This window comes from Struthio camelus, chromosome 11, assembly GCF_040807025.1.
Source record: "Struthio camelus isolate bStrCam1 chromosome 11, bStrCam1.hap1, whole genome shotgun sequence".
Classification (NCBI taxonomy): domain Eukaryota; kingdom Metazoa; phylum Chordata; class Aves; order Struthioniformes; family Struthionidae; genus Struthio; species Struthio camelus.
This window is the reverse complement of record NC_090952.1, coordinates 1,721,093-1,743,046: the sequence shown is the minus strand read 5'-3', so window position 1 is coordinate 1,743,046 and position 21,954 is coordinate 1,721,093. Positions and strand designations below refer to the sequence as shown.

Genomic DNA, 21,954 nt, shown 5'->3' with positions numbered 1-21,954 from the left:
CCCCACCCATTGCAGCCCGTGCTCTCCAGAGCTGCAACACTGCATCTCCTCCAGCGCTCTCATAATTTGCTCCATTATGTCCTACCTTAGCACTCTAAACACCTCTCCTCATCCTTCCCATCCCTTCTACATCCCATCTTATACCAGTCACCAGGCTGGAGCAGGCACCTGGCTTCAAATGCAAGCTTCCATGGGAGCCACTCTATCACATACTATTTCATCCAGTCGGGATACGCTTTTCCTACATTAGTAGCACTTGCTGTCAAGAGCACAGCTCTTCACACAACTAGTCAGCAGGACTGTAGCTTACCAGCCTGCAAGTGCGGCAAGAAAATAGGCTGCAGGCTTCTCCATTGCTGCTACAATGGAAAAACTGACAGCACTGCCATCATGCTGCACAGCATGCAGCATGCTACCCTTTCAAAACGAACACTGCAAGGTGCAGAAAAAAAGGCATTTAACTTAGAAGAAACTGATTTTATTGGTGCAAACATTAGAATTCTAGGTGACTGGAAATATTCACAAGTACTCAGAGCAAGTTCTTCGAGCTGATGGCACGCACACAGCCAGCAGCCCTCGCTGCCCCATTCGCTCCTAGTGTGGTGATCCCATTCTAGAATTTAGTCTTCATGGATGTTGAACAGCTTAGCTACTTCATTGAGATCAGCGTGCTCCTCCCCATCTTTGATGATCTGAAGGAAGGAAGGATGCATTAAACCCTGCACATACTACAAATGGCCTAGGCTGTGAGACTTTTTACATGCCCTCCCAACCAATGTGTTGAATTTCTTGTACTCTCTCTGAAGCCCAACTTGTGACAACTCACAGTCACACCTTAGACACACACAACTTAGACAGTCCATAACATGACAATAGTACTTACTACACCTGAATTTATAAAGCAGTCTTAAATGCACCAGTAACTGGCTATGAGAAAGGCTGGAGTTAAAACCAACTTTGCTGTCCCTGTAGGATTTGTTTCTGGTTATCCGGGTTTCCCTTTACAGCTGGAAAGGGAACACTCTTTACCTTCAAAGAGTGATTCATCTCAACTCTGAGGCAAAGATGACAGTCAGTCTCTTTGCATTGGCTTGGAGGAGCCTGTACAAATGGCTTGCACAACTATGTTTTAGACAACAAGAGACTCAGTGGCCAAGGATCCCACACAGGACCTGGCTTAGAATTTAGAGGAAAGGCTGCTAAGAGGAGGAAGGAAACAATTTGTTGTTCATGAGGACAGGGCATGGGGACAAGTAACAGGCCTAAACTGCAGCATGAAAGCTTCAGATTGGATTCCAACAGAAACTTCCAGCATTAATAGTTCATCTTGGGATAGATCCCCTACGCAGAATGTGAAATCACTTTCCTATTTTAAACTACTGTACTTATTACAGGCCAGAAACTTCAGCTGTGCAAAGGCAAGGCATAAGCCTGATGCAAGTTGTTCTGTGACAACTGTGAACAAACAGCCAGAAAAGCACAAGGACATCTCCCATCTCCCATAATTCACCTGAGACAGAGCTGCCATTGGCTGTTGCATAGCTCTGCTCCACAGTATCTGCATTCATCTATCCACATTTTAAATTGGTAGATTCATTTTTCCATAAGTAAACATGCTCATGAACCTCTTATCTAAGCAAGCTGAATGCCACAACCCCACCTTTTAGCATACTAGTCCTGTACTGACCTTTCGAGCAATGGGCATCCTGTTGAAGACGTTCCATAACACAATTCCTACCACAACTTTATCCCTGAGGTAGAAAATGACACCTTTGCCGTAATCTTCTCCTTGCTTCGGAACTTGAGGCATTGGTGAAGAGCTTGAAGAAATGGCTACTTCTGAGGCTTCTGCTTCCGTTTCACTTTCTGATCGAATACCCGTCCCTAAGGCAAAGATATGAGAGAGACTCGATTTCAAACACCCAGTACAGAAGAAAACAGCAGCAAAACTATCTGCCTGTGATGGTGGAATATAGCTAGAAAGTGGACCTCTGTAAGAGACTGAGGTGTGATTTTGAATTGACAGCAGGGTCACACAGAATCACAGAATGGTTGAGGTTGGAAGGGACCTCTGGAGATCATCTAGTCCAAACCCCCCTGCTCATGCAGGGTCACCTAGAGCACATTGCCCAGGATTGTGTCCAGACAGCCTCTGAATATCTCCAGGCAAGGAGACTCTGCTACCTCTCTGGGCAACCTGTCCCAGTGCTCTGTCACCTTCACAGTCAAGAAGTTTTTCCTCATGTTCAGACAGAACTTCCTACGCTTCAGTTTGTACCTGTTGCTGGGCACCACTGAGAAGAGTCTGGCCCCATCTTCTTGACACCCTCCCTTATACACGTTGATAAGATCCCCCCTCCAGGCTGAACAGGCGCACCTCTCTCAGCCTTTCCTCATAGGAGAGATGCTCCAGTCCCTTCACCACCTTAGTAGCCCCTTGCTGGACTCACTCCAGGAGCTCCACATCTCTCTTCTACGGCAGAGCCCAGAAGTGGGCACAGTACCCCAGGTGTGGCCTCACCAGGGCTGAGGAGAGGGGCAGGATCACCTCCCTCCACCTGCTGGCAACACTCTGTGTCTCATGCAGCCCCACGATACCCTTGGCCTTCTTGGCCACAAGGGCACACTGCTGGCTCATGGGCAACTAGTTGTCCACCAGCACTCCCAGGTCCTTCTCGGCAGAGCTGCTTTCCAGCAGGTCAGCCCCCAGCCTGTATTGGTGCATGGGGTTATTTCTTCCTAGATGCAAGTCTCTGCACTTCCCTTTGTTGAACACCTCACCTTAACATCATGAAGAAGTGTCCCAAATGTCTTGAGGTGAAGTGTATTGAATTTAATAGACATCCAGCATAAATAAGTTTCTATCACATGATAATGAAGGAATCCTAACACCAAGCACACTTCTGATGATGCTCAACTTCCATTTAAGACCAATGCAAAACACAGAACAGTATATATATGTGTGTGTGCGTCTGTGTGTGTGTGTACGTGTGTATATATTACACACACAAAATAAATATGCTTAGGCCTGTACGAAAGAGTTGCAGCAAAAATCGATCATTTAAGGGGTACTATTGCCATGGAGGAAATTACATGATGTCTGATTGGAGGAATGTCACGTTTTAATCAAATTTCAAGATCAAAAGTAGCCACTGGAGCTTGGTCTAGAAGAGTGAGAAGTGCACAGACTCAAGTCCCCTAGTGCTCTGCTATGAGACCTGAGTGACTCTTGAGTCACTACTTCATAAAATGCAGAATCCTTCATGCATGCAGACAGCTCCCAAGCAGAACTGTATCCCTACCTGATTGCTCTGTTGCAGATTTTGGTGTGTCTTTTGCTGTTGCTTTAGCAAAGACTCCTACCGTAGGCAAACTACTGTCAACAAGGCCAATGGCTTCATACCCCACGTCAGGACCCAGATCGCTCCTAGGAATGAATTGGACAAAAAAAAACCCTAAAGACTCATTTGCAGAGTTAGTGTGACAAATGCAGTGCAATTTCTGCCCAAAATCTTTAGTGACAGTGATATACAAAGATAGGTCATGGCACACAGACTAAGTGACAGCATTTCTTCTGCATAAATTAGTGTGGAACTTTAAATCAAACCATAAGAACGTGGAGAACAGCTTTAGTTGCCTCCAGAGTAGGAATTTTTATATATGTATGTACATATATATACACACATATACACACACATATACATATGTGTGTATATATACGCATATACACGTGTGTATATATACACATAGACACACATATGTATATATACACATATACATATAGACACACATAAACGCACACATATTTTTATTAATAGTATATACTAAGATAATATTATATAATGAACCATGTACTATTAGTAATAACATTTTATCATTATGCATTATTGTTACATGATTGTATATTATTATTATATCATAAAATTAACATTATCAAACACCAAATAGCGTCAGTTCAGTTACACTTGAGAGTGCCTCAGAGATACCAGGCCATGGACAAATCTTCTGGCTATACAGAGTTGTGCAACTTCTGCGTCTTGAATAGATCTAAACGTCAGGGAAGCAAAGACTGCCTCCATCACGCCGTGAACTTCTTCACTATCCTTAGGAGACTACCAGATGTTGGTATCTCTTCAAAAATACCTTGTAGTTTCTTTTGCACCTGTACAAGGCAGGCCTACTCTTGCACTTACTTTGGCAACACAAACCTGGAAAGTAACCTATAGTTACAAATCCGCTCCCTGCAACGATATATACACTCCAGGCTTTTTGAAACAGCAGTTTAATTCAGTGCAAACAATATAAAGCAAGAGTTGCAAGTTGTTTCCAAGTAGGAAATCATTAAAGAACTCCAAATTACATTGCTAACAAATTACCCCAGAAGAACAGTGACAAGATCAGAAAGTTATGTAAATAAAAAAAGTCTGTACTTCTTAAAATTAATCTCATGTCACTTTAATCCCCTGGCTGCACATGGATGATTGTTTAATAACACTATCATATGCCTTTTCTTGTCTTGATTTACATCTCAGGCAGCGCCCTCAGGCACTGAGGCAGATATTCAGTGTTTCTTCATCATCCCCACTCAAAACACGGTTCTCACCTTATTTATCATAGCCATCCAAATCCTGCTTTACACAGGAAATAGAGATCCTCTTGCAATATTTCCGTGCTGACCTAAACATAGCACTGCAAAGATTCACATAGCCGATAAGCTTACTTTCTCAACAGTCTGCCACTGGAACAAGGAATCAAGACACAGCAAGGCTGAGGCCATCAGTTTCAGAAGAAACCAGCCAATGAACAAAAACTTAAAATACTTAAGGCCTACTCCCTTGGAGAGCGCTGGGCAGCTTCCAGTAACTGCATTGTATCTTGACACTTCAGCAAGTTACATGCTTGATCTCAAGACTCAAATGTGAGCACTGGGACACAATTAGGAGGTACTTGTAAAAAGCTTTTGTGCTGCCTGCTTAATACCACACGACTTGGAGACAAAGCTAGGGCAGAAGCAAGTGTTCCTCCAGGTCCAAATAAAAACATTTGACCAAACTTCTGACATTGCTTGGTGGACTTTGCAGCCCTGATAATTATTTATCATACATTTCAGAGATGGCATTTAAGAATAATTACAGAAAAGGGCATGTTCCTTTAACGCCTCCTTGTACCGGGCACTGTTGGATAGGAACTGGGGTGTTTACAAGTAGAGTCAATGCAGGCATGGTTTAGGGTCCAACAAATACAATCAAAGGTGTTCCCAGCCACGCTGAGGAAATAGAGGCATCGTACAAAACAGTCTGGCTATCTCTACGTGTACACCGGTACCTTCCTGGCTAGAATCCTCAAACACACACTGGGCAGACTGCGATGAACACCAGTAATATGCCAACTAACCAGATTAGACACCCAGCAGTGAATAAGCCAGAGCTCAGGAGTGATTCTGAACATCCTGAGAAAAATGTAAGAAGAGTTGCTGCTACAGCTTTTTAGGACAGGAGAAGGAAGTCTCACGCGGTGAGGGCTGGCAAACCTCCAGAGTTAACACCTGTCAACAGAACACAGACTTAACTCATGGTCCTCCAACTGTCTGCACCTGTGTCACGGTCAGAGTAGCTTGAAGAAAAAAAAACACAATTAAGATGGATACTTCTGTGTTCTTGTTTTGTGCAGAGGTTTAAGGGTGAAGTGATAAATTTTTCTGGGCCCACAGTCCATGCAACACAGACTGAGCGTTCAGATAAAGGATGGCAAGTCATAAATAACTATTTTTGAGGAGATTTTTTCAGGAAAAGTAAAAACATCTTTCCCCATATTTAAATTCCTGATAACTTGAAATTTCTGATCCATCTTGAGCTAACAGATTTTTTTTTTTTTTTTAAAAGGACTCTCAAAAGATACAGTAAAGCTGCCCATTTTCTCCATCCCTCTCTCTGGAAAAAAACAAGGATTTTTATAAATGTTCCCAGTTGCAGCTCTTCCTTGATACTAAAGCATCAGCTCAGCTAAACAGCAAAGGTGTAACACAACTGAAAACAAGGCATTGTGTTGCAGATCTTCAAATTATCATAACAAAAAAGCATCTGCCAAATACAACCTGTAAGTTAGCCTGCTTTGAGGAAGGGGCTGCTCTTTGCTGCCACTTGCTTTGCTGAACGTGACACTCTTGAGGAGAAACTGGGATTTGCAGGAAAGAAAAACATTTCCGAGGTGTCAGGACCGAGCAGTGAATAGTAAAGCACATATGCCCTCCTGTTCCCTGAGCTTCTGGGAACGGGAAGCCATAAAGGTATTTGCTGAAGTAGTTTCAGTACACTCAGGAAACAGAAACCTTTACAAGATGTATCTTGTCATAGCTCCTGCAACCTGGCCAAACAAGAAATACCAAAAGAGGAAATCAACATTACCAGAACATGGACTGATGCCAGTAGGGCTTTGCAGCTCCTGTCATGTTTTCTCCAGCTAGTCTTCCACTTACAACGGCATGATCGTGGTGCTCCACGCGTCTCCTACCTAGCTTGATGTCATAGAAGCAGGCAGCATCCCCTGCCTTAAAGAGAGATGCAATCAGTGAGCACTGAACATAAACATAGAAGGTTTGAATTAACACATAAAACATGAAAGGCACTAGGAAGAGAACAGAGTGGATAAATGAACAGTTTTTCTGACAACCCCCACTTTTTCCTTCTGCCCAGGCTGCGCAAGTCCCATACTCTCAGCATTTTTCACCAGCCTTTTGAAAACTAAAGACAGTATCAGGTACGTTTGTTCCAGAATAATCACTCTTGACTCCCACCAAAGGGACTCTTATGCAACAAAGCAATCTGTGCTATCTTTAGACTACCTCAACTCCTCTTACACGGCATAAATACTCAAAAACGTGTACAGTTGTTACCACAGCAACAAACTGTGCTGTGGTGCATGAATGGGCTCCAAGGCTGCTGGCAGAATTTGCACTACAACTGCTCTCATTACTTGCTATTTTTTGCCCCCATTCACCTAATTGACATATGCTAGACCCTACAATTCTGTGTATTCTGATGTACATCAGCATAACAAGCAGCCAGAGTACTCCTGTCCCTGAGCCTCTGTCTCAGAGATACTCACCACCCAGATATTGGAGCGTGCCTGCAGCTCTGCATTCACCCGGAACCCTCCGAAGTCAGAGTCTACCTCCAGCCCAGCAGACTTTGCTAATTCCACATTAGGCTCGAGCCCTACTGCAGCCACAATGTGATCAGTCTCCACCTGTTCAGGAATTTATAATTATTATTTTAACTCTCTGTGTCCCTGCAAACTCCACCCACTCCCTGCTTTTAAATTTACCTTTTGGCCATTCTTAAGTTTGATCATCAGCCGATTGCCACAGACAGAGACAGACTTCACCACAGCATTAGGCATGACTTTAACACCCTCTGGAAACAAAAACAGGAGACAACTGCTTGCTCAGGGGCAGACAGATTTCAGCTGTAGCAGGTGTCTGTGGTACAAATACAGATGCAGGCAGAGCAGTGGTCAGGTTAGGAACTATGGGAGAGACCACCTGCATGGGACAACATAGTGTTGAGCGAAGCACGAAGAAAAAGAAACCCAAATAAGAAGTTAGAGACAGCTATTTAAATGACACCCAAAAGTACACCTCTCGTATGATAACACGCTCAAATCCACAAGAACGTCCAAAGACAAGTTCCTCAAGCACTAGGAATACCCAGTTATCTGTCACAGCCAGACACAGCGGTCCTATAAGGGAGCCTTCCAGAACCGAAAGAAAACAACTCACTCCCACCAAGTTACTGGGCACCAGCTATATTCCCCTTCCCCCTATCCCCACTGCACTTACCAACGCACAGGAACGTATTCTGCACTCAATAGAGCAAAGAGAAAAAAGGTATCTCAGACTTTACCAACTTTACGCGCTAAACAATACAGGAACTGGTTTTTACAAAAGTACATGGGGCTATGCAAACCTCTCAAACTGACTCTAGGCTGACTAGATTAGATGAAAAATTATTTGAGGCTGGAGTAACTCAGAAGAGGAGGCCAGGCAGAAATTTTAGACAACTTTTGGTTGCAGATTACAGGGGCTGTTAAAGTAGCTTGAGAGCTGTATGGCAGTAGGGATTGTTCTGTGTGTGGTCAGCCAGAGGGACAATCTCACCAGCATCCCTGTGCACATTTGGCTTGGCTTTCCCAGGGAAATTGCTAAGAAGCCAGGGATTCATGGCAGCTTTGTGCAACCCAAACTGCCCGAGGACAAGCCTGAACTCAGACTAGTTCTGTTTTGCACTTAGGCCACCTTGCAAAGGACCCAGTTTTGGCTGAGACTGTGCTGACAAAACAAGCAGAGCTGTATTTCAAAAGAAACGGCTACAAGACAGCTGCTGGCCTAAACACCACAGCTTCACCTCTTCTGACTTTCTCTGTGGTCCAGTTGCTCAGATATTCAGGCAAGACTTTGCCCATATTGCCATTCTCTGGAAACAGCTGAATCACCTCCAGGCCTCTGGCTTGTGCTGAAAGGGAAGCAAAGAACAGGCTTCTTATGCCATTGATAAAGAGCAGCAGCACAGACTTCAGAACACAGGCAGATGCTTTAGTTTACTTTAGACAAGGAGCTTTAAAAAGTTTCCAAAGCTGGGAGTTCTAGAAGTTCCCAGATTTTACACAGGAGTCACAAAGTGATCGCCCGCTGTATCACATATGCCTGCAAACGCTAGGGTAACACACAGCAGACTTGCATATAAAATGATTAGCATTTTGGAGAGAACTTCCCTTCTTGGAAACCTGCAGAAATCACCAGAAAGAACTATTCAAAAACCAGTACGCACTTGAGAATAAATTTCCAGTTGTTCACAACTCTTTGAAATAATAATTTCAGAGTGGCTTTAATTTTGACAGAGCAAATATAACTTTCTCTACAGGGCCGAATGACTTTGCAACGTCCACTGGCCTGCAGAGCTTCCAGAGAGCCCAAGTGAAAAAAACCTCTGCGGTCAGGTGCTGCTTGACAGCTAATGAGAGAGAAAATGGAAAACCAGCCTAACAAAAGGCATGTGCATTAAGGTTACTTCAGACAAACCACAAATCTGTGCAAAAACTCAGCAGCTGGGGAATTGAAAAGGAAGTTTATAATGTCAAGCTGCTTGCACTCAATGTCTACCACTTCTGTCAAGGTGCCAGGCTGAAGGCAAGCTGCCTGCAGGACCATGCTTACCTCTTCTTCCCAGAGCACAGGCCAGTTCACTGCCCAGAAAACCACCACCAATAATTGTGATGGACTTGACTTCTCTTGAAATCTTCTCCAGATTTTTGAAGTCCTCAATCTGAAAGAAGATTTATTTCCTTTTCAGATGTACTTGGACAGCAATGGCAGCAGAAAATGTATTTCTCCAGTGTCTTCCTTGGAAATAGGAGCAACATTCTCCCCAATTCAAAAAGGGAAACATGTTCTCCTTCCTCCTGTTCTTCCTCTGACTTTCCAGTGTCTGTGCAAGCTTCTTTACTTTCATAGTTCAATTACTATCTGAAGATGCAGAATTGCTTTGTCTTTTTGAACTAGGAAGATTCAGGAAATCTCAGACTCCTGCATTTTCCCCTAACTGCAAATTATAATGAAGTCACTAGACACAAATGTACTTAACTGTACTTCAAGGAGACCACATCTCATGTTACCTGTCTTTCCCCTCCCACAGCTGAGCCAATCATCTCTACCAGATCCTAGGGAAAGCTCAACACAGCAGAAAGTTCCCATTATTCCTGATTCATTCCCTGAACTCAACTAAGATTGCATGTCTGTTCTAAAGCCCAGCATTTCAAGAAAAATTGAGATTATCAACAAAAAGCATCTCTACAGTGAAAACCAAAAGTCCATTGACTAACTTCCATGCCTTTCATTTACTTTCATCCAAGGCAAAGAATGAAGGTGAAGAAATGACCATGAAGAAGGCATGGATATTAGTTCATCAGAAAACTATCTAAGCTAATCCAAGAGCTAACAGTCACACTCAACTTCACACTCAGCTACAATTTCAGAGAACGAGATCAATCTCTGTCCCACGTCAGGCTAAAGTCCAACCTCTTGCCCGCGCACTGCACAACGGTGGCATACACTTATTCACGAGAGGTGCCAGGCTAGGGCACTAAGTTAGCCTCCAGTGTCTGCTCACGGTCCTGAAGGCACGCTCCGCTTACAGTCCAAATTGACTTGAAGTCTTGGAAGAAGCTGGCAGAGCTTATGTTTTTCTTGCTTTTAAAAGGCTCAGAAGATGCAGCAATGCCATACAGAAGGGAAACTAATAATCACACACTAATATAGCCTTCAGCCCAGAGGCAAGGGGGAAAGTAGTATTGCTCACTCTACCCTGTTCACCTGCCTGGTAAAAAGGAAGATAGCACTCCTGCTTATTGGCTGAGGGAAGCTGCTGCCAAGGCAATGCAGTCAAAAATGAGTCTGCACTCAAAGCAGAAGAGCTAATGAGTTGAAAATTGTAATAGTGGTACTGATTTCTTCAAGTTCACCCCAGGACTAGCAGCACCGGAAATTACCTTGCGGAACAGTGTCAGCCTTTGTTGTACATCTTTTCCTGCTCTTTCAATTGCGGGTAGATTCCTTGGGGAACCACCTGAGGATAAGAAGAGAGAGGCTAATGATACCCCTGGCAACGTCATTGGCTATCCAGACAATGCAGGAGCTATCATGCATCTGGACTGTGCTTGTCCAACTGTTAAAAATATGCTCTATCACCTGTTGCTCTTTGGGTTTTTTGCATGAAAGACTTTCTGTGAGATCACTGGATAACCCAGCAAGTCACTGTGGGGCACAAAATCTAATGTTGTACCTTGCTTCACTGATTGGAGACACTAAGTTCCAATTTAACCACAGTGAACTGTGGCACTGCAAAGGCTACATGCTGCAGCAGTGTTCTGCCCAGGCAAGACCCGGTTGTTCTCCTTGCCACCACTAGAAGCAGAATCTAGGGAGGCTGGGCTGTACAGGAACTCCTTTATCCAGCTGTTGGGGAAGTCCCCTTTTCCTCCTTCCCTGTGGGTTTTCACAGAGCAGAACTCTGAAGGTCCCAGAGAGGCTGGCTCATGTGAGGTAGGTGAAATATCCAACTGGCACATTTGTCTGTGTGACTCTCCTTCGTGTGACTGCTCTGCAAAAAGTTTGACATGTACTGCAGAAGCTTCCTCATCAGGTGAATGCCAGTAAAATCAAAGGCCTGCCACAAGATAAAGAACAAACAGCAGAAAACTTACCAGTGGCAATTAGACATTTGTCATAGGATATCTGGGTACCATCACTGAGTTTCACTACGTTGCCTCTAACATCCATATGTACAACCTGCAAAACAAAACAAGCAGGAGAGCTCACGCTTCATACACTGTAGTCCAGTTAAATGGCACAAATTATTGAGCAAAGAAGTGAACTTGGAAGTAACTTTTTCCCACCTTTAATTAAGTTATTGTGGGTTTTCTTTTTTCGGGGTGGGGAGGGATGTGGATGGGAAGCAGGGAGAAGGAAAAGACTGGAAGCAGGAATTCAGACAACTTCTCTTGGCAGTAATCATAGATCATGTTGATCTTTCCAGAATCTGACTTTAAGGAATGAGCTCAGATACTTAATGTAGTCCAGCAATAAGAGGACTCACTGAAATATAATTTTAGCAATATTCAGAAAACTGTGGAAGCAAACATATTAGAAGCCTCACCATAAACTCCATTTCACCTTCTTCCTGCTTCTGCACAATGCTCTTGCTCATGTTAGAATCCACCACACAGATCACATATGACCCTCCTTACCTCACCCTCCAAACGAAGTGCAACCTAGCTCTCATCTTACCCCACCCTTTCTCTTAGGCTCTGCATAGGGGTATGTCCCAAATCCAAACTCTAATCTTATCCTTCCCGCTTCTCCATCTTCCCTCAGATCACCGCTACTCCTGACAGCTTCTCCTACTTTCAAACTTTAGCCATGGCTGCTTCTTGAGTAGCTAGTGCTTCAAACGCTTTGACCAAATGTTTTCATATTCTCCTCCTCAGCCAACCTTGCCATACCTTCTACAGTTGTTTAGTTTCAGCGTAGACCACAGGTTCTACTTGAAGAATTATATGATGCTATAACAACAACTAGTACTGTACCCACCTTCTTGCCACACAGAACTGCTACTCCACCATTTTCTACAAAAGGAAGATCGCGAGCAGGCACATAGAATGACGGAGGCTGGAAATATATACTGGAGGGGAAAAAAAACCTCTATTATCGAATGAGTTCCACTTTCTCTGTGATATTAGTCATTCAGCAGTTACTACTTTTTTTTTTTCCTTCTCCTTTTTAAACACACCGTTGGGGTCTTCACACTGTTTAAGTTCAAGGGTTAAGATCAGTAATGCTTTATCAGAAAAGTCACAAGAATCCAAATAAAGACCCTGGAACTCTGTCCTAAACTGTGAGGCTGCATCCTCACCTTTACACTCGCTTATTTCACAGGATTTCAGATAGTGACGGGGTACGTTTAAGGGAATTACAGAAAGATTTAAGTTGTATTTAGTACTAAGCCAACTCATGCGTGAAATAACACTTGTCTCGACAGTGACCAGCACTGCCACATCTTTCAGCCTGCTGCTTATTGCTCAAATGACATGTTTGTAACATCTCGACACGGTGAGCCAATATCACCGGGAAGCCACACTCCATGCTGGAGTCCAAGAGACATCACAATGTAGTCTGTTGTTCCAGTGCAAAACATAACACCCAGAAGTTCTGCACGCAGCATGCAATGCTCTGCTCCTCCTTTGATCAGCCTAGCTACAAGGCACAGACACAGGCATACCCCAAGGCTCTCTTCATAGCAGTGACAGGAACACAGAAATCTGCTCAGTAATCCACCCACACAGCACCTTGGGGTCCTTTGGATCCTTACCAGGTCACTCTCTCACAAGAACAGTTTGGTCATCCAAAGTTTTTTTTTTTTTTTTTAAGCTAAACACTCCCCTTTCTCCTTGAGACCCATAAGTGATACATACCTCCTCTCTTTGCCATTCCACTGTTTGAATCGCAGGGTCTCTGTCACATTTGGATCATCTGAAAACCACAATTCTTTGGAAAGGGGTGGACGCATATAGGGCAGGGCAGGATCTTCAGACACAATCAGCACCTTTAATTGATCATGAAACACATCAGCTGCACCATTGCCAGGCAAATGTCAAAACACACTGCAAAGGCTCTGAAGTAAGCATGGTATTCAGCCATCCACACAACTCTACAACAGGGCATCTCTTACCCGGGCACCAGGGTCACGAGCCCGAATGGATCGGGCAGCAGCAAAAGCAGCAGTTCCTCCACCAATTAGCAGGAAAGGAACGTGAGATGGGACCTCAGGGCGAGCTCCTGGAGCTGCAGGTGACAGATTGGACAGTTTACTGCAAATACAGCAGGGAAAACTGCCCAACCGCAAAGAACAGAGTATGTCATCAGCTGCCTTTCACATACAGACTTTGGCAGACTGGCCTTCAAATACCTTCTCCTCCCCTTTCCTTCCACCTCAAAATGCTTCCTGAGAACCATGCTGCTTCCTCACTCAGAGCTAGCTCCCTGCGTAATTCAGTCAAACCGTCAGATTTGCGCAAATGATTTTTTTGAAGTTTGGTCTGCACAGCCAAGCCTAACAGCAATTGAGAGTTTTGGAATACCCAGTAGCACAGCTTCCCTCACGTGGCTTTTGCTCATCTATTACAGCTCCTCTTCTCTGTGGTTTATGAAAGGAGGAATCAAAATATTCTGCATAAAAAGGCTTGAAATACAACTGTCAGGACAGCCTGTTAATAGATTTCAAGACTTATTACTTCTCTCTGAATGGGTGCTACTTGTCTAGCAGACTTTCAAAAAGCTTTATTTTATAAATCAGTCTACTTATGCTGCTTATATTTACGCAGTTGGATGAATTGGTTGTAAAGTAAAAGATCCACAGAGTTCACATCTGGCATTCAACATGCAAATTCAGAAGCTTCAGATAAGATCAGGACATTCTCTAGACAGTCTATCCAGGAAGGCAAACACACGCCTGGCCTCTGCTCTGGCCAAACAATGCATTAGAGATTCAACATTCAGGTTTTACAGCAAGTGACAGTTTGTCGGGTTAGCAAGACTGACATACCCAAAAGATTATTCAAAACACCAGAAGAAAAGGCCTCATAGAGTTCTACATGACCTGGGTGTCGTTCCAACTGAAGAAAAATGACAGGATTATTTGGAAAATATAAGCTGCCAAGTGTTTGACCTAGCTGAATTTCTTCTTTACCTTTGAGGACATAAATCAACTGTAAGCAAGACCAAAACTCTGCACTGGCCATTCAGTGAACAGTCTATATGAAAGTAAAGGAGTTCGTAAAACCACCCCAACAGTCCCAAGGCATATTTTTCTTTAATTATACTCCAAGAGACCAACTTTTGAGTTCCTACCAGCATGCATTTCCTCCCACGTGCAGGTCCTGTTTCTAAGCAACATGCAGCTAAATTGAATCTAGGAATAAAACAGTCAGTTAAATATTACCATCCAGATCATTTCACCTCACCTGCTGTGCCTTGAGAGGCAGTGTCTGCATCTGAAAAAGAAAAGACATTGACTTAATTCAGCAAGGCACCAGCTAATAAGGATACCTTTAGGAAACTACAGTTCAGGGTTGACTCAAGGAAACCATAGGATTAGTGGGCTCTCCACTATAAAGGGGCAAAGCCTCCAGAAACATAGACTTACCCAGACCTCTGCTTCAAGGTTGAACCTTCAGCTCTCTCTCCTCCACCCTCAATCTCAATATAAACGTTTTATCCCCTCCCCTAAACTAAAGCAAACAGTTTTCTGTCCTGTCTCCAGAATATTCTTTCTGTAGGTTTCATAAGACAGTGAAATAATACACCCTGTCTTCCATGACCCAAAGCTACTCTCTTATTATGAAATATGATCCTTTGGCCCAATTGTTCAGACACTACAGCTTGGAATCTCATGCATTAAAAGAGACAATCAATGGGCAGCCTGTGGGCCACATATAGTCTGTAAGGCATCATCAAGACCTTCACTGATTGTCCTGGCCCAAGCATGATCTCCCTTGCTTGCCCACCCCCTGTGCATGGAACAGGCAAGTGGCACAGCACAGAAGATTTTGTGTTGGCAGATCACGCTACCCACTTCTAATCACAGTGTCTTTGCCAGACTAGGTAAGAGCTAGTGCTCAGAGTGGGGCTAACTCTTTTCTCTTCTCCTTTTAGCACAGAAGGCTGACACAGCAGAAAGGAGCCTCGAGAGACCACCTACATTATCGTTATGATTATCTGTAAAACAAGGTCTTGTTTTAGGTCAAAGAAAGCTAGTACCATCTTCTATGCTGGGAGGACATGGGAATTCATACACAACAGAATGCACTGAGAAGCAAAAATGCTCTGAAGGCACAGCTTATACTGATCTGTACTTTCACACGTGCTTTGTTCAGTTTCTTTCAGAGGCTGTAAGTAGGCAGCTTATGAAAAAAAGACCCAAACCTAAAACTAGAGGCTAGTACCCACCAGAAGGAGATGATTCATTTTCTTGGGATCGTGTGGTTATTGTGGTGACACGGCTAGTGAATCGCTCTTTGTTTTCTTTCAATGTCTTGTATGCCTGGAAGCAGACAAGGAGATATTTACTTCGTATGCCCTACAGCATCGAGGCAGCATTCTGCTTCTACCCCCCCGATAGGCTTTTGTCTATCCTGCTTGCTCAGAAAAGCCATTTGCTTCCAATTAAAGCAAGCAGATCAAAATTTACCTCACTGAAAAAAAGTGCTCATAACGGTAGGTATAGATAGCTACAAGAGGAACACACTCAGAAATGGATCTGCTCTATTTATGCTGTGATGAATCTCAGTTGTCTAGTTGCTTTCCATAAGCAAACAATGAAGCTTTATGCAGATGTTTGGTCTTTGGGCTGGAGACCTGTTTCAAGAGGAACCACATGCAACAAAGGAAACGTAATCAAACTTCAAGGCTCTCTGCAAGGTTAGGCCATTGCAAATGGCACGACACAAGGCTGCAGAAAAGGAAAGCGAATTCAAGGCAAAAAGTGACTCCCAGCTTCAGAAGCTTAGAGCTGCTGAACAGAACAAGTAAACAACCTCATTAGCTTGCTTTAGGCTAGATGTTACAGGCATGACGTTAGCAGTGGTAACATCACTAACATTAGCAGCGCTTTTAGGAAACGGAAGCAGGGCTATTCTAAGTAACAGCCTTCAGCTGGAAGAGATTCCAGTGTTTAAATGTTTTTTGTTGGATTTTTTTTTTTTTTGCTTTTTTAAAAATCAGCCTAGAATACTAGCTTACACTATATATGCAGAGGGACTATATGTAGAGGGACGTATAAGAAGGGGACATCTTTTAGCTCAACGTGTAACATGTTAACTTCCAAGAAAAATTTGTAATGTAGAGAACCAAAAGATAATGAAGCAGCTGAAAGCAGGTCACAGTAAGATATTTTTCCCCTCAGTCAAAAACTAAAAGGGAAGCAAGCAAATTTTTAAGGCAACGCTTAGCTGATAATCCAAATCTTATACGCTCTACATTTCTGATCAATGCAATGAAAGTTAAAAGGGAAAAAACTATCAAGACAGTCTGAAATACAACTGTCTATCCATTACTGTATTTTGAATCGTGAGAGTATTAAAACTGGAACGTTTCCAGCATGAAATAACAGCCTCCTAAATTTAAAGGCAAGACAGGTAATACTGCAGCTGACACCAAACCATTTACCGTTAGCTAACTAAGTGTTATGACATCCAAACTCTGTTCGAACAGAAGTTAAGTCTTCTGAGAATTTGATATCTCTTTTACTCCCTAGACATTTCAAATTTTACTCATCTCCAAGATTAGGTATTTTGTAACATCTCAAATAGGACAAAGTCTCAAATTAGAACCAAGGAACTTAATGAAGGGCATGAACAAGAGCAGAGGCAGACAAAAGCATATCCAGAGAATTGAAGCAACATTAAAAGTTTCAGAAATTGAGAACGCACCAGTGTTGGGAAGAATTAAGATAAAATATTTTAAAACCTTTACGCTTAAACACATAAAGCTGAAGGTTAACAAAACTACCACTGCTTTTACAAGAAGCAGAACCACGAATTTTTTTGAAGTAAGTCTGAAGGGCAGCATATAGCAACTTAAATCCAATCACTTAGAAAAAATGCATACTGTATACATGCAAAACATCAAATCTCTTCAGAATAAACTTTTCCAAAGGGACAATGCCAAGTTCTTTCTAATAAGAAATATATCTATGTACTCTGCTAGATAACAGAGTACTGTTTTGATGCTCTTCTCTGAAGAGATCACAAATGTAGGTAAGTATGTTTTCTCTTCTCCAGTATATTTAAATTTAGTTGATCATTTCCTTTCTTGTATGCCAAGATTACTGATGTCAGAATAGATAAGTTAAGTAGCTTGTGCTTCTTTGCTGGTTAGAAAACAAAGATGGCCAATCCTGCACAAGTTTTAGGGTTTGTTTCAGTTTCAGATATAGTGAACGTATAAAAGTTGATTCTAAAGGATTTTTCCTGTTGAGAACTAGACTGTTTGGGAAGATCAAATCTGCAAACTTAAATTATTTGACAATGTCCCGTTAAATTAAGTGTCTGAGGCCACAGAGCACAGACAGTTTAGTTAGAGTAGATGGTTAATTTGGTATTGCTTACGGGAAGGTACCCTCCACCCACTCACATAATAAAATAAACACATTTATTTAAGCGTCTTACATAAGCTCCTGCCCCAGTGACTGTTCCTCCTACAATTAAGTAGAACAGTAGGTTGCTGCCAGCTTTCCCAGGAACACCTGAAGACGTTAGTGATCTAGAAGGGTATCTTAGATGATGACACTGCAAAACTGTAGGTGAAGACAGGTAATGAGAAAGAAGAGAAGGAAAGAGTACTGAATATTATCGAGGACACATAATTAAACAGATCTTGGGAAGAGCAGAGTGCGTTTTCAGTTACCTTGTTTGTCAAACAAACAAACAGACCCCCACCTACAGGCAGAGGCAAATATACTTTTGTTTTAGGACTCAGACTACGAAGACCTCCTACTTTTTAAGCCATCTTTTGCATTCAAAATAAAAGGTCTGGCTCAGATGTAGCATTTGTTTTCCAGCGTGAAGTGGATGGGAGGTGGAAACATGAACTCTCTCAAAAGATCCAGCTTCCTAAGTAATGTTTTCATTATAACTAATAATAAAGATTTTGCTTTATACTGAGCCTTTAAGCAGCCAAGGAGCGAAGTTAAAAACAAAACAAAAAAAACTTTCAGCCGCAGTTCACACATGTCCATGGTTTCTGGCTCCTTCTTTAGATGTTTTAACATGGCCTTTTTGCCAGCTGCACAATCCTACATCTTTCAACAGGCAACCACACCATTAAAGTGTGTTTTTACTTCCCAAGGAAGCTCTTCACACTTGGAAATCTCCTCCTGAATGACAGAATAATGCTGCTTCCTCTTTCAAGTCTGTAAATAGTTTTAAAATATCTTCTTGACTAGTTTGCCTTGATCTATAGCTGCTGCAACTCAGTAGGAGTTGGCAGACGGAAAAAAGTATGGAAGGACAACAGGGCACGGTAAAGAATGTGTGAAGGGACTAGTAAGAGACTTTTCCTCCACGCACTGTTTTTGAAATGTTATTTATCTCCCAGGAGCCTTCTGCATGTGAAGAGTTTCATCAGGATAAAATCAGGACTTGGGAGTTTTTGATGAACACGATCCTCTGAAGAGAAAGAATTTCAAAACAGAAAGATTCATATCACCGAAGCTTAGGACCTATCCACCTCCAGGAACTATTTTCTACTCCTGAATTCACTGTCTGGGAACTGCAATTTACTCTCTAAGTCCAGCCAGAAAGCTTTATTCTCTTAAAACTTTGAGAGGGACATAAGCATGCACTCATCAATATTGGGTTTACACAAGGTAAATACTGATGTTCTGAGTTGAGATTTGGCGAACGATGGTTTGCTTTGGTATTAAAAGCACAAACCAGCAAACCTGCCCTGAACTACATGCTACGATCAAATACAAGACAAGGGACAGAGCTGTGGTTAGTCATAGTATGTAAAAAAGAGCACCTTTACAGTAAAAAGCTAAAAGGTAACTGAAATTACAGTAGAAAGTGATCTTCATAAGAAGTTAATTTCCAGCCAGGTTCAGTTAGCTCCCCTTGAAGTTTTCCAAAGGAAGAAATAGCTGCAGAGGTAAAAAGCTAAGTAAAATTAGCTGAAAGACAGCAGTCGCTTAACAGGAGACACATATTGCAGCTTCTTTCCATGAACTACCTTTCTACTTACATATGCACCCGCTCCTAATGTTGATAAGCCCACAATAAGGACAAAAACAGAACTATCGCCTTTGCCCCTGGGCACACCAGAGCTAGCCATTTGTCTGCTCATCTGTAGTTTTACGGGGACATTCCAGCGCTGCAACAAGTTGCCTAAGGAATACAATTTATTAGACAAAACAAAAAGAACTGTCAATGCAAAGTTACGTTTTAAAATCTAGAGATCAAGTCATTTCTAAGGCTAAAGGTAAATCAGCTACTTGTTTGAAAAGCCCAATACCACATCTGAGTAACTGTAGTGAATTATTCTCTGCCAAAACAAATGGCTCCAAGTCACAGAGTGCACCGTACTGTTGTGGATACCAAAAATATATGCAAGGTCAAAAAGAAATTAAACAAATTAATAGCAGGAACTGAGATGCTACGAAGACTCTACCGCCAGCTGAGAAAGTTGTCACCCTCCTACTGATGCAGATCGCCGGAACAGTACACCCGAGATGTATGTGTACTGTGTGTTTGCTGTGCTTATACCCCTCTCTAGGCCTCTTCTGTCAGAAGCAGATACTGGTCTAGATGCACTTTGCTCCAAAGTATATTAGCAGAGGTTACATAGCCATGTTAGGACAAACAGTAGGTATGGTTATACCAACAAAAAGCCCTTTTGCCAACATAGCTTGTTCCACTGAGGTACCGAGTTAAACCACCCACAGAAAGAGGCTTCTGTCAATAGAAGAGGCATCCCAAATAAAAAGGAGTAGCAAGGGTTGCCAGTTCAGATGAGGACCAGCAAACTTTTCAAGTAAAGGAATTATCACACAGAGCACATCTACTTGAACAGCTGTGTAACGTTTTATTTTACTATGGTTTAATCACATACTCCAGCCTATCCTAACTAGGTGTCTAAGTACAATATCGCAATGACAGCTCTGAACATTGTGTTTCTAACACAGCTGGCCAAAGTGGTTGAACTGTTCTGCAGAACACGTTCCCATCTCAGACATGGAACAAATTCTGCCTCCTCAATAGTCAAGTGACACGCGAATTGTTATACCCCTGCAATCTCTTTGCCTGCCTAAATACATACATTTCTGAGTTCAAGCCACAAAATACAAGCACCCAAATGGAAGCAAACACACTAAATAATTCCATCTAAAGTTATGGTTTCCTGAAACAGTCTTTGGGAGCTAGGCATCTGCACCTCTGCCAGCCTCTTAGCACGCTCCAGCATGCTGCCAGCACAATAGGTCCAGCTAAAGAAGTCTCAGCACCACATTATTTTTCATCCGCATAGCTTCCTTGATGTGGTTCACAGCGCAACTGAACAGTCAGTTCTGCTGGCGTAAATAAGGGGATGAGACTCCTCTATGCTGATTTTGCTGCCAAAAATTTTGCTCCTGTGAAATTACCCCATAATTCAGCAGTGCCAAACCTCGCTGGAACTTTGGTCTGAGTATCCTACATGCAGCTAACAAGAGCCGAGATCCCCTAACAAGTGGCAATTTTGGAAAATCAAGACTTCAAACCATAATTTGTTTAACTGCCCAACTGTACAAGGAGCTATTGCTTGCTGCTGCTTTCAGACAAAGAAGTAGGGAAAACCAAAGGAGGCCTGCAGCAGGGGACAGGTCCGCACGCAGCACGTTAAGCCGCCGAAGTGCCTGGCCCGGCCGGCTCAAAATTCCGGACAAATTCATGGTGGCTGCTGAAGAAAAACCGCCTCTTCCCGTGGAGGCCCCTGAGCTGCGGAGCGCAGAGCCCGGGGAGAAACCGGAGCCAGCTGGCCCCGTCTGACCCCACGGGGGGCCCTGGCACGATTAAGCGGGCCGGGAACGGACGCCTCACGCTCAGGGACTGGCACGGGCCGCTGCTGCGCGGCGGGGCCGTAACGAGCCGCCGGGACGACGAGACAGAGCCAGCCCGGCCCCACCGACCCCCGGCCCCGGCCCTCCCTCCGCCGCGCCCGGCCCAGCACGGCCGGGGAAGGGCCCGCACCCGGTGGGCCGCCCAGTCCCGGTGGGGGCGGGGGGGAAGGATCAGCCCGGCCGAGCCCCGCCGCTCTGTAGCGGGCCCGGGCCCGCGGCACCGACCGGGCCCCCGGAGGGCGGGGGAGGCCAGCCCCGACCCACCTGCGGCGGCGCGGCCCCGCGGCGCGGGACTGAGGGGGCGCAGCGCGCGCGCCAGGCTCCCGCCGGCGGCGGCCACGCGACATCGGAACATGTCGCCAGTCACCTCGCGCCGCTTGCCCCGGGCCGGCCCGGCTCGACCCCGCCGCCCGCACGGCGCACGCGCCAGCGCCCGCCGCCTTGCTCCCATTGGCCTCCTCTGGCGCACCCCTTCCCGCCCCGCCTTCCGAGGCGGCCGCTCTGCGCCGCTCGCCTCTATGGTCTGGCCGCCATGCTGCGGCCGCCGCGCCGTCTCGCGCCGGGGATGCGTCTTGCCGCCGCCGCCGCCGCCGCCGGGTCCGGCGGGTCGGGCCGCCGCGTGCTGCTCTCCACGCCCATCTTCTACGCCAATGGGCCGCCGCATATCGGCCACCTCTACTCCGCCCTGCTGGCGGACGCGCTGCACCGCCATCGCCGCCTCCGCGGCGCCGCTCTGGGCCGCCTCTCCACGGGT

The 21,954-nt window shown here is 44.3% G+C and overlaps 1 protein-coding gene across 4 annotated transcripts; it reads right to left on the bottom strand.

Moving 5' to 3' along the window:
• Positions 1-462: 462 nt before the first annotated feature.
• AIFM1 (apoptosis inducing factor mitochondria associated 1) lies at positions 463-21,947 on the bottom strand. 4 transcript variants are annotated; one of them, XM_068957488.1, is made up of 17 exons: positions 21,465-21,947; positions 19,349-19,491; positions 15,557-15,650; positions 14,572-14,601; positions 13,281-13,393; positions 13,024-13,154; positions 12,143-12,233; positions 11,257-11,341; positions 10,543-10,619; positions 9,212-9,320; positions 8,403-8,510; positions 7,324-7,412; positions 7,105-7,245; positions 6,405-6,547; positions 3,303-3,427; positions 1,688-1,884; positions 463-692 (listed from the first exon to the last, which is right to left on the bottom strand). In XM_068957488.1, exons 1-17 carry the CDS (start codon positions 21,910-21,912, stop codon positions 621-623), a joined length of 2,196 nt encoding a protein of 731 aa, XP_068813589.1. In that variant the 5' UTR covers positions 21,913-21,947; the 3' UTR covers positions 463-620. The 4 variants fall into 4 exon arrangements, with proteins under 4 accessions (XP_068813589.1, XP_068813590.1, XP_068813591.1 ...); XM_068957489.1 differs by lacking the exon at positions 19,349-19,491 and adding an exon at positions 17,776-17,903; XM_068957490.1 differs by lacking the exons at positions 463-692; positions 1,688-1,884 and having other exon boundaries at positions 3,303-5,545.
• Between the last annotated feature and the right edge of the window lie 7 nt (positions 21,948-21,954).

Excerpts from the sequence above, each read along its gene's own strand:
- AIFM1 (XM_068957488.1), bottom strand. The coding sequence starts at position 21,912 with ATGGCGGTGCAGCGCGTCCGCCAGCAGGGCGGAGTAGAGGTGGCCGAT. Across the intron at positions 13,394-14,571 it reads TGCCTCTCAAGGCACAGCAG|CTCCAGGAGCTCGCCCTGAG; the intron begins GTGAGGTGAAAT and ends TGTCACCTGCAG. Across the intron at positions 1,885-3,302 it reads ATCTGCAACAGAGCAATCAG|GGACGGGTATTCGATCAGAA; the intron begins GTAGGGATACAG and ends TCTTTGCCTTAG.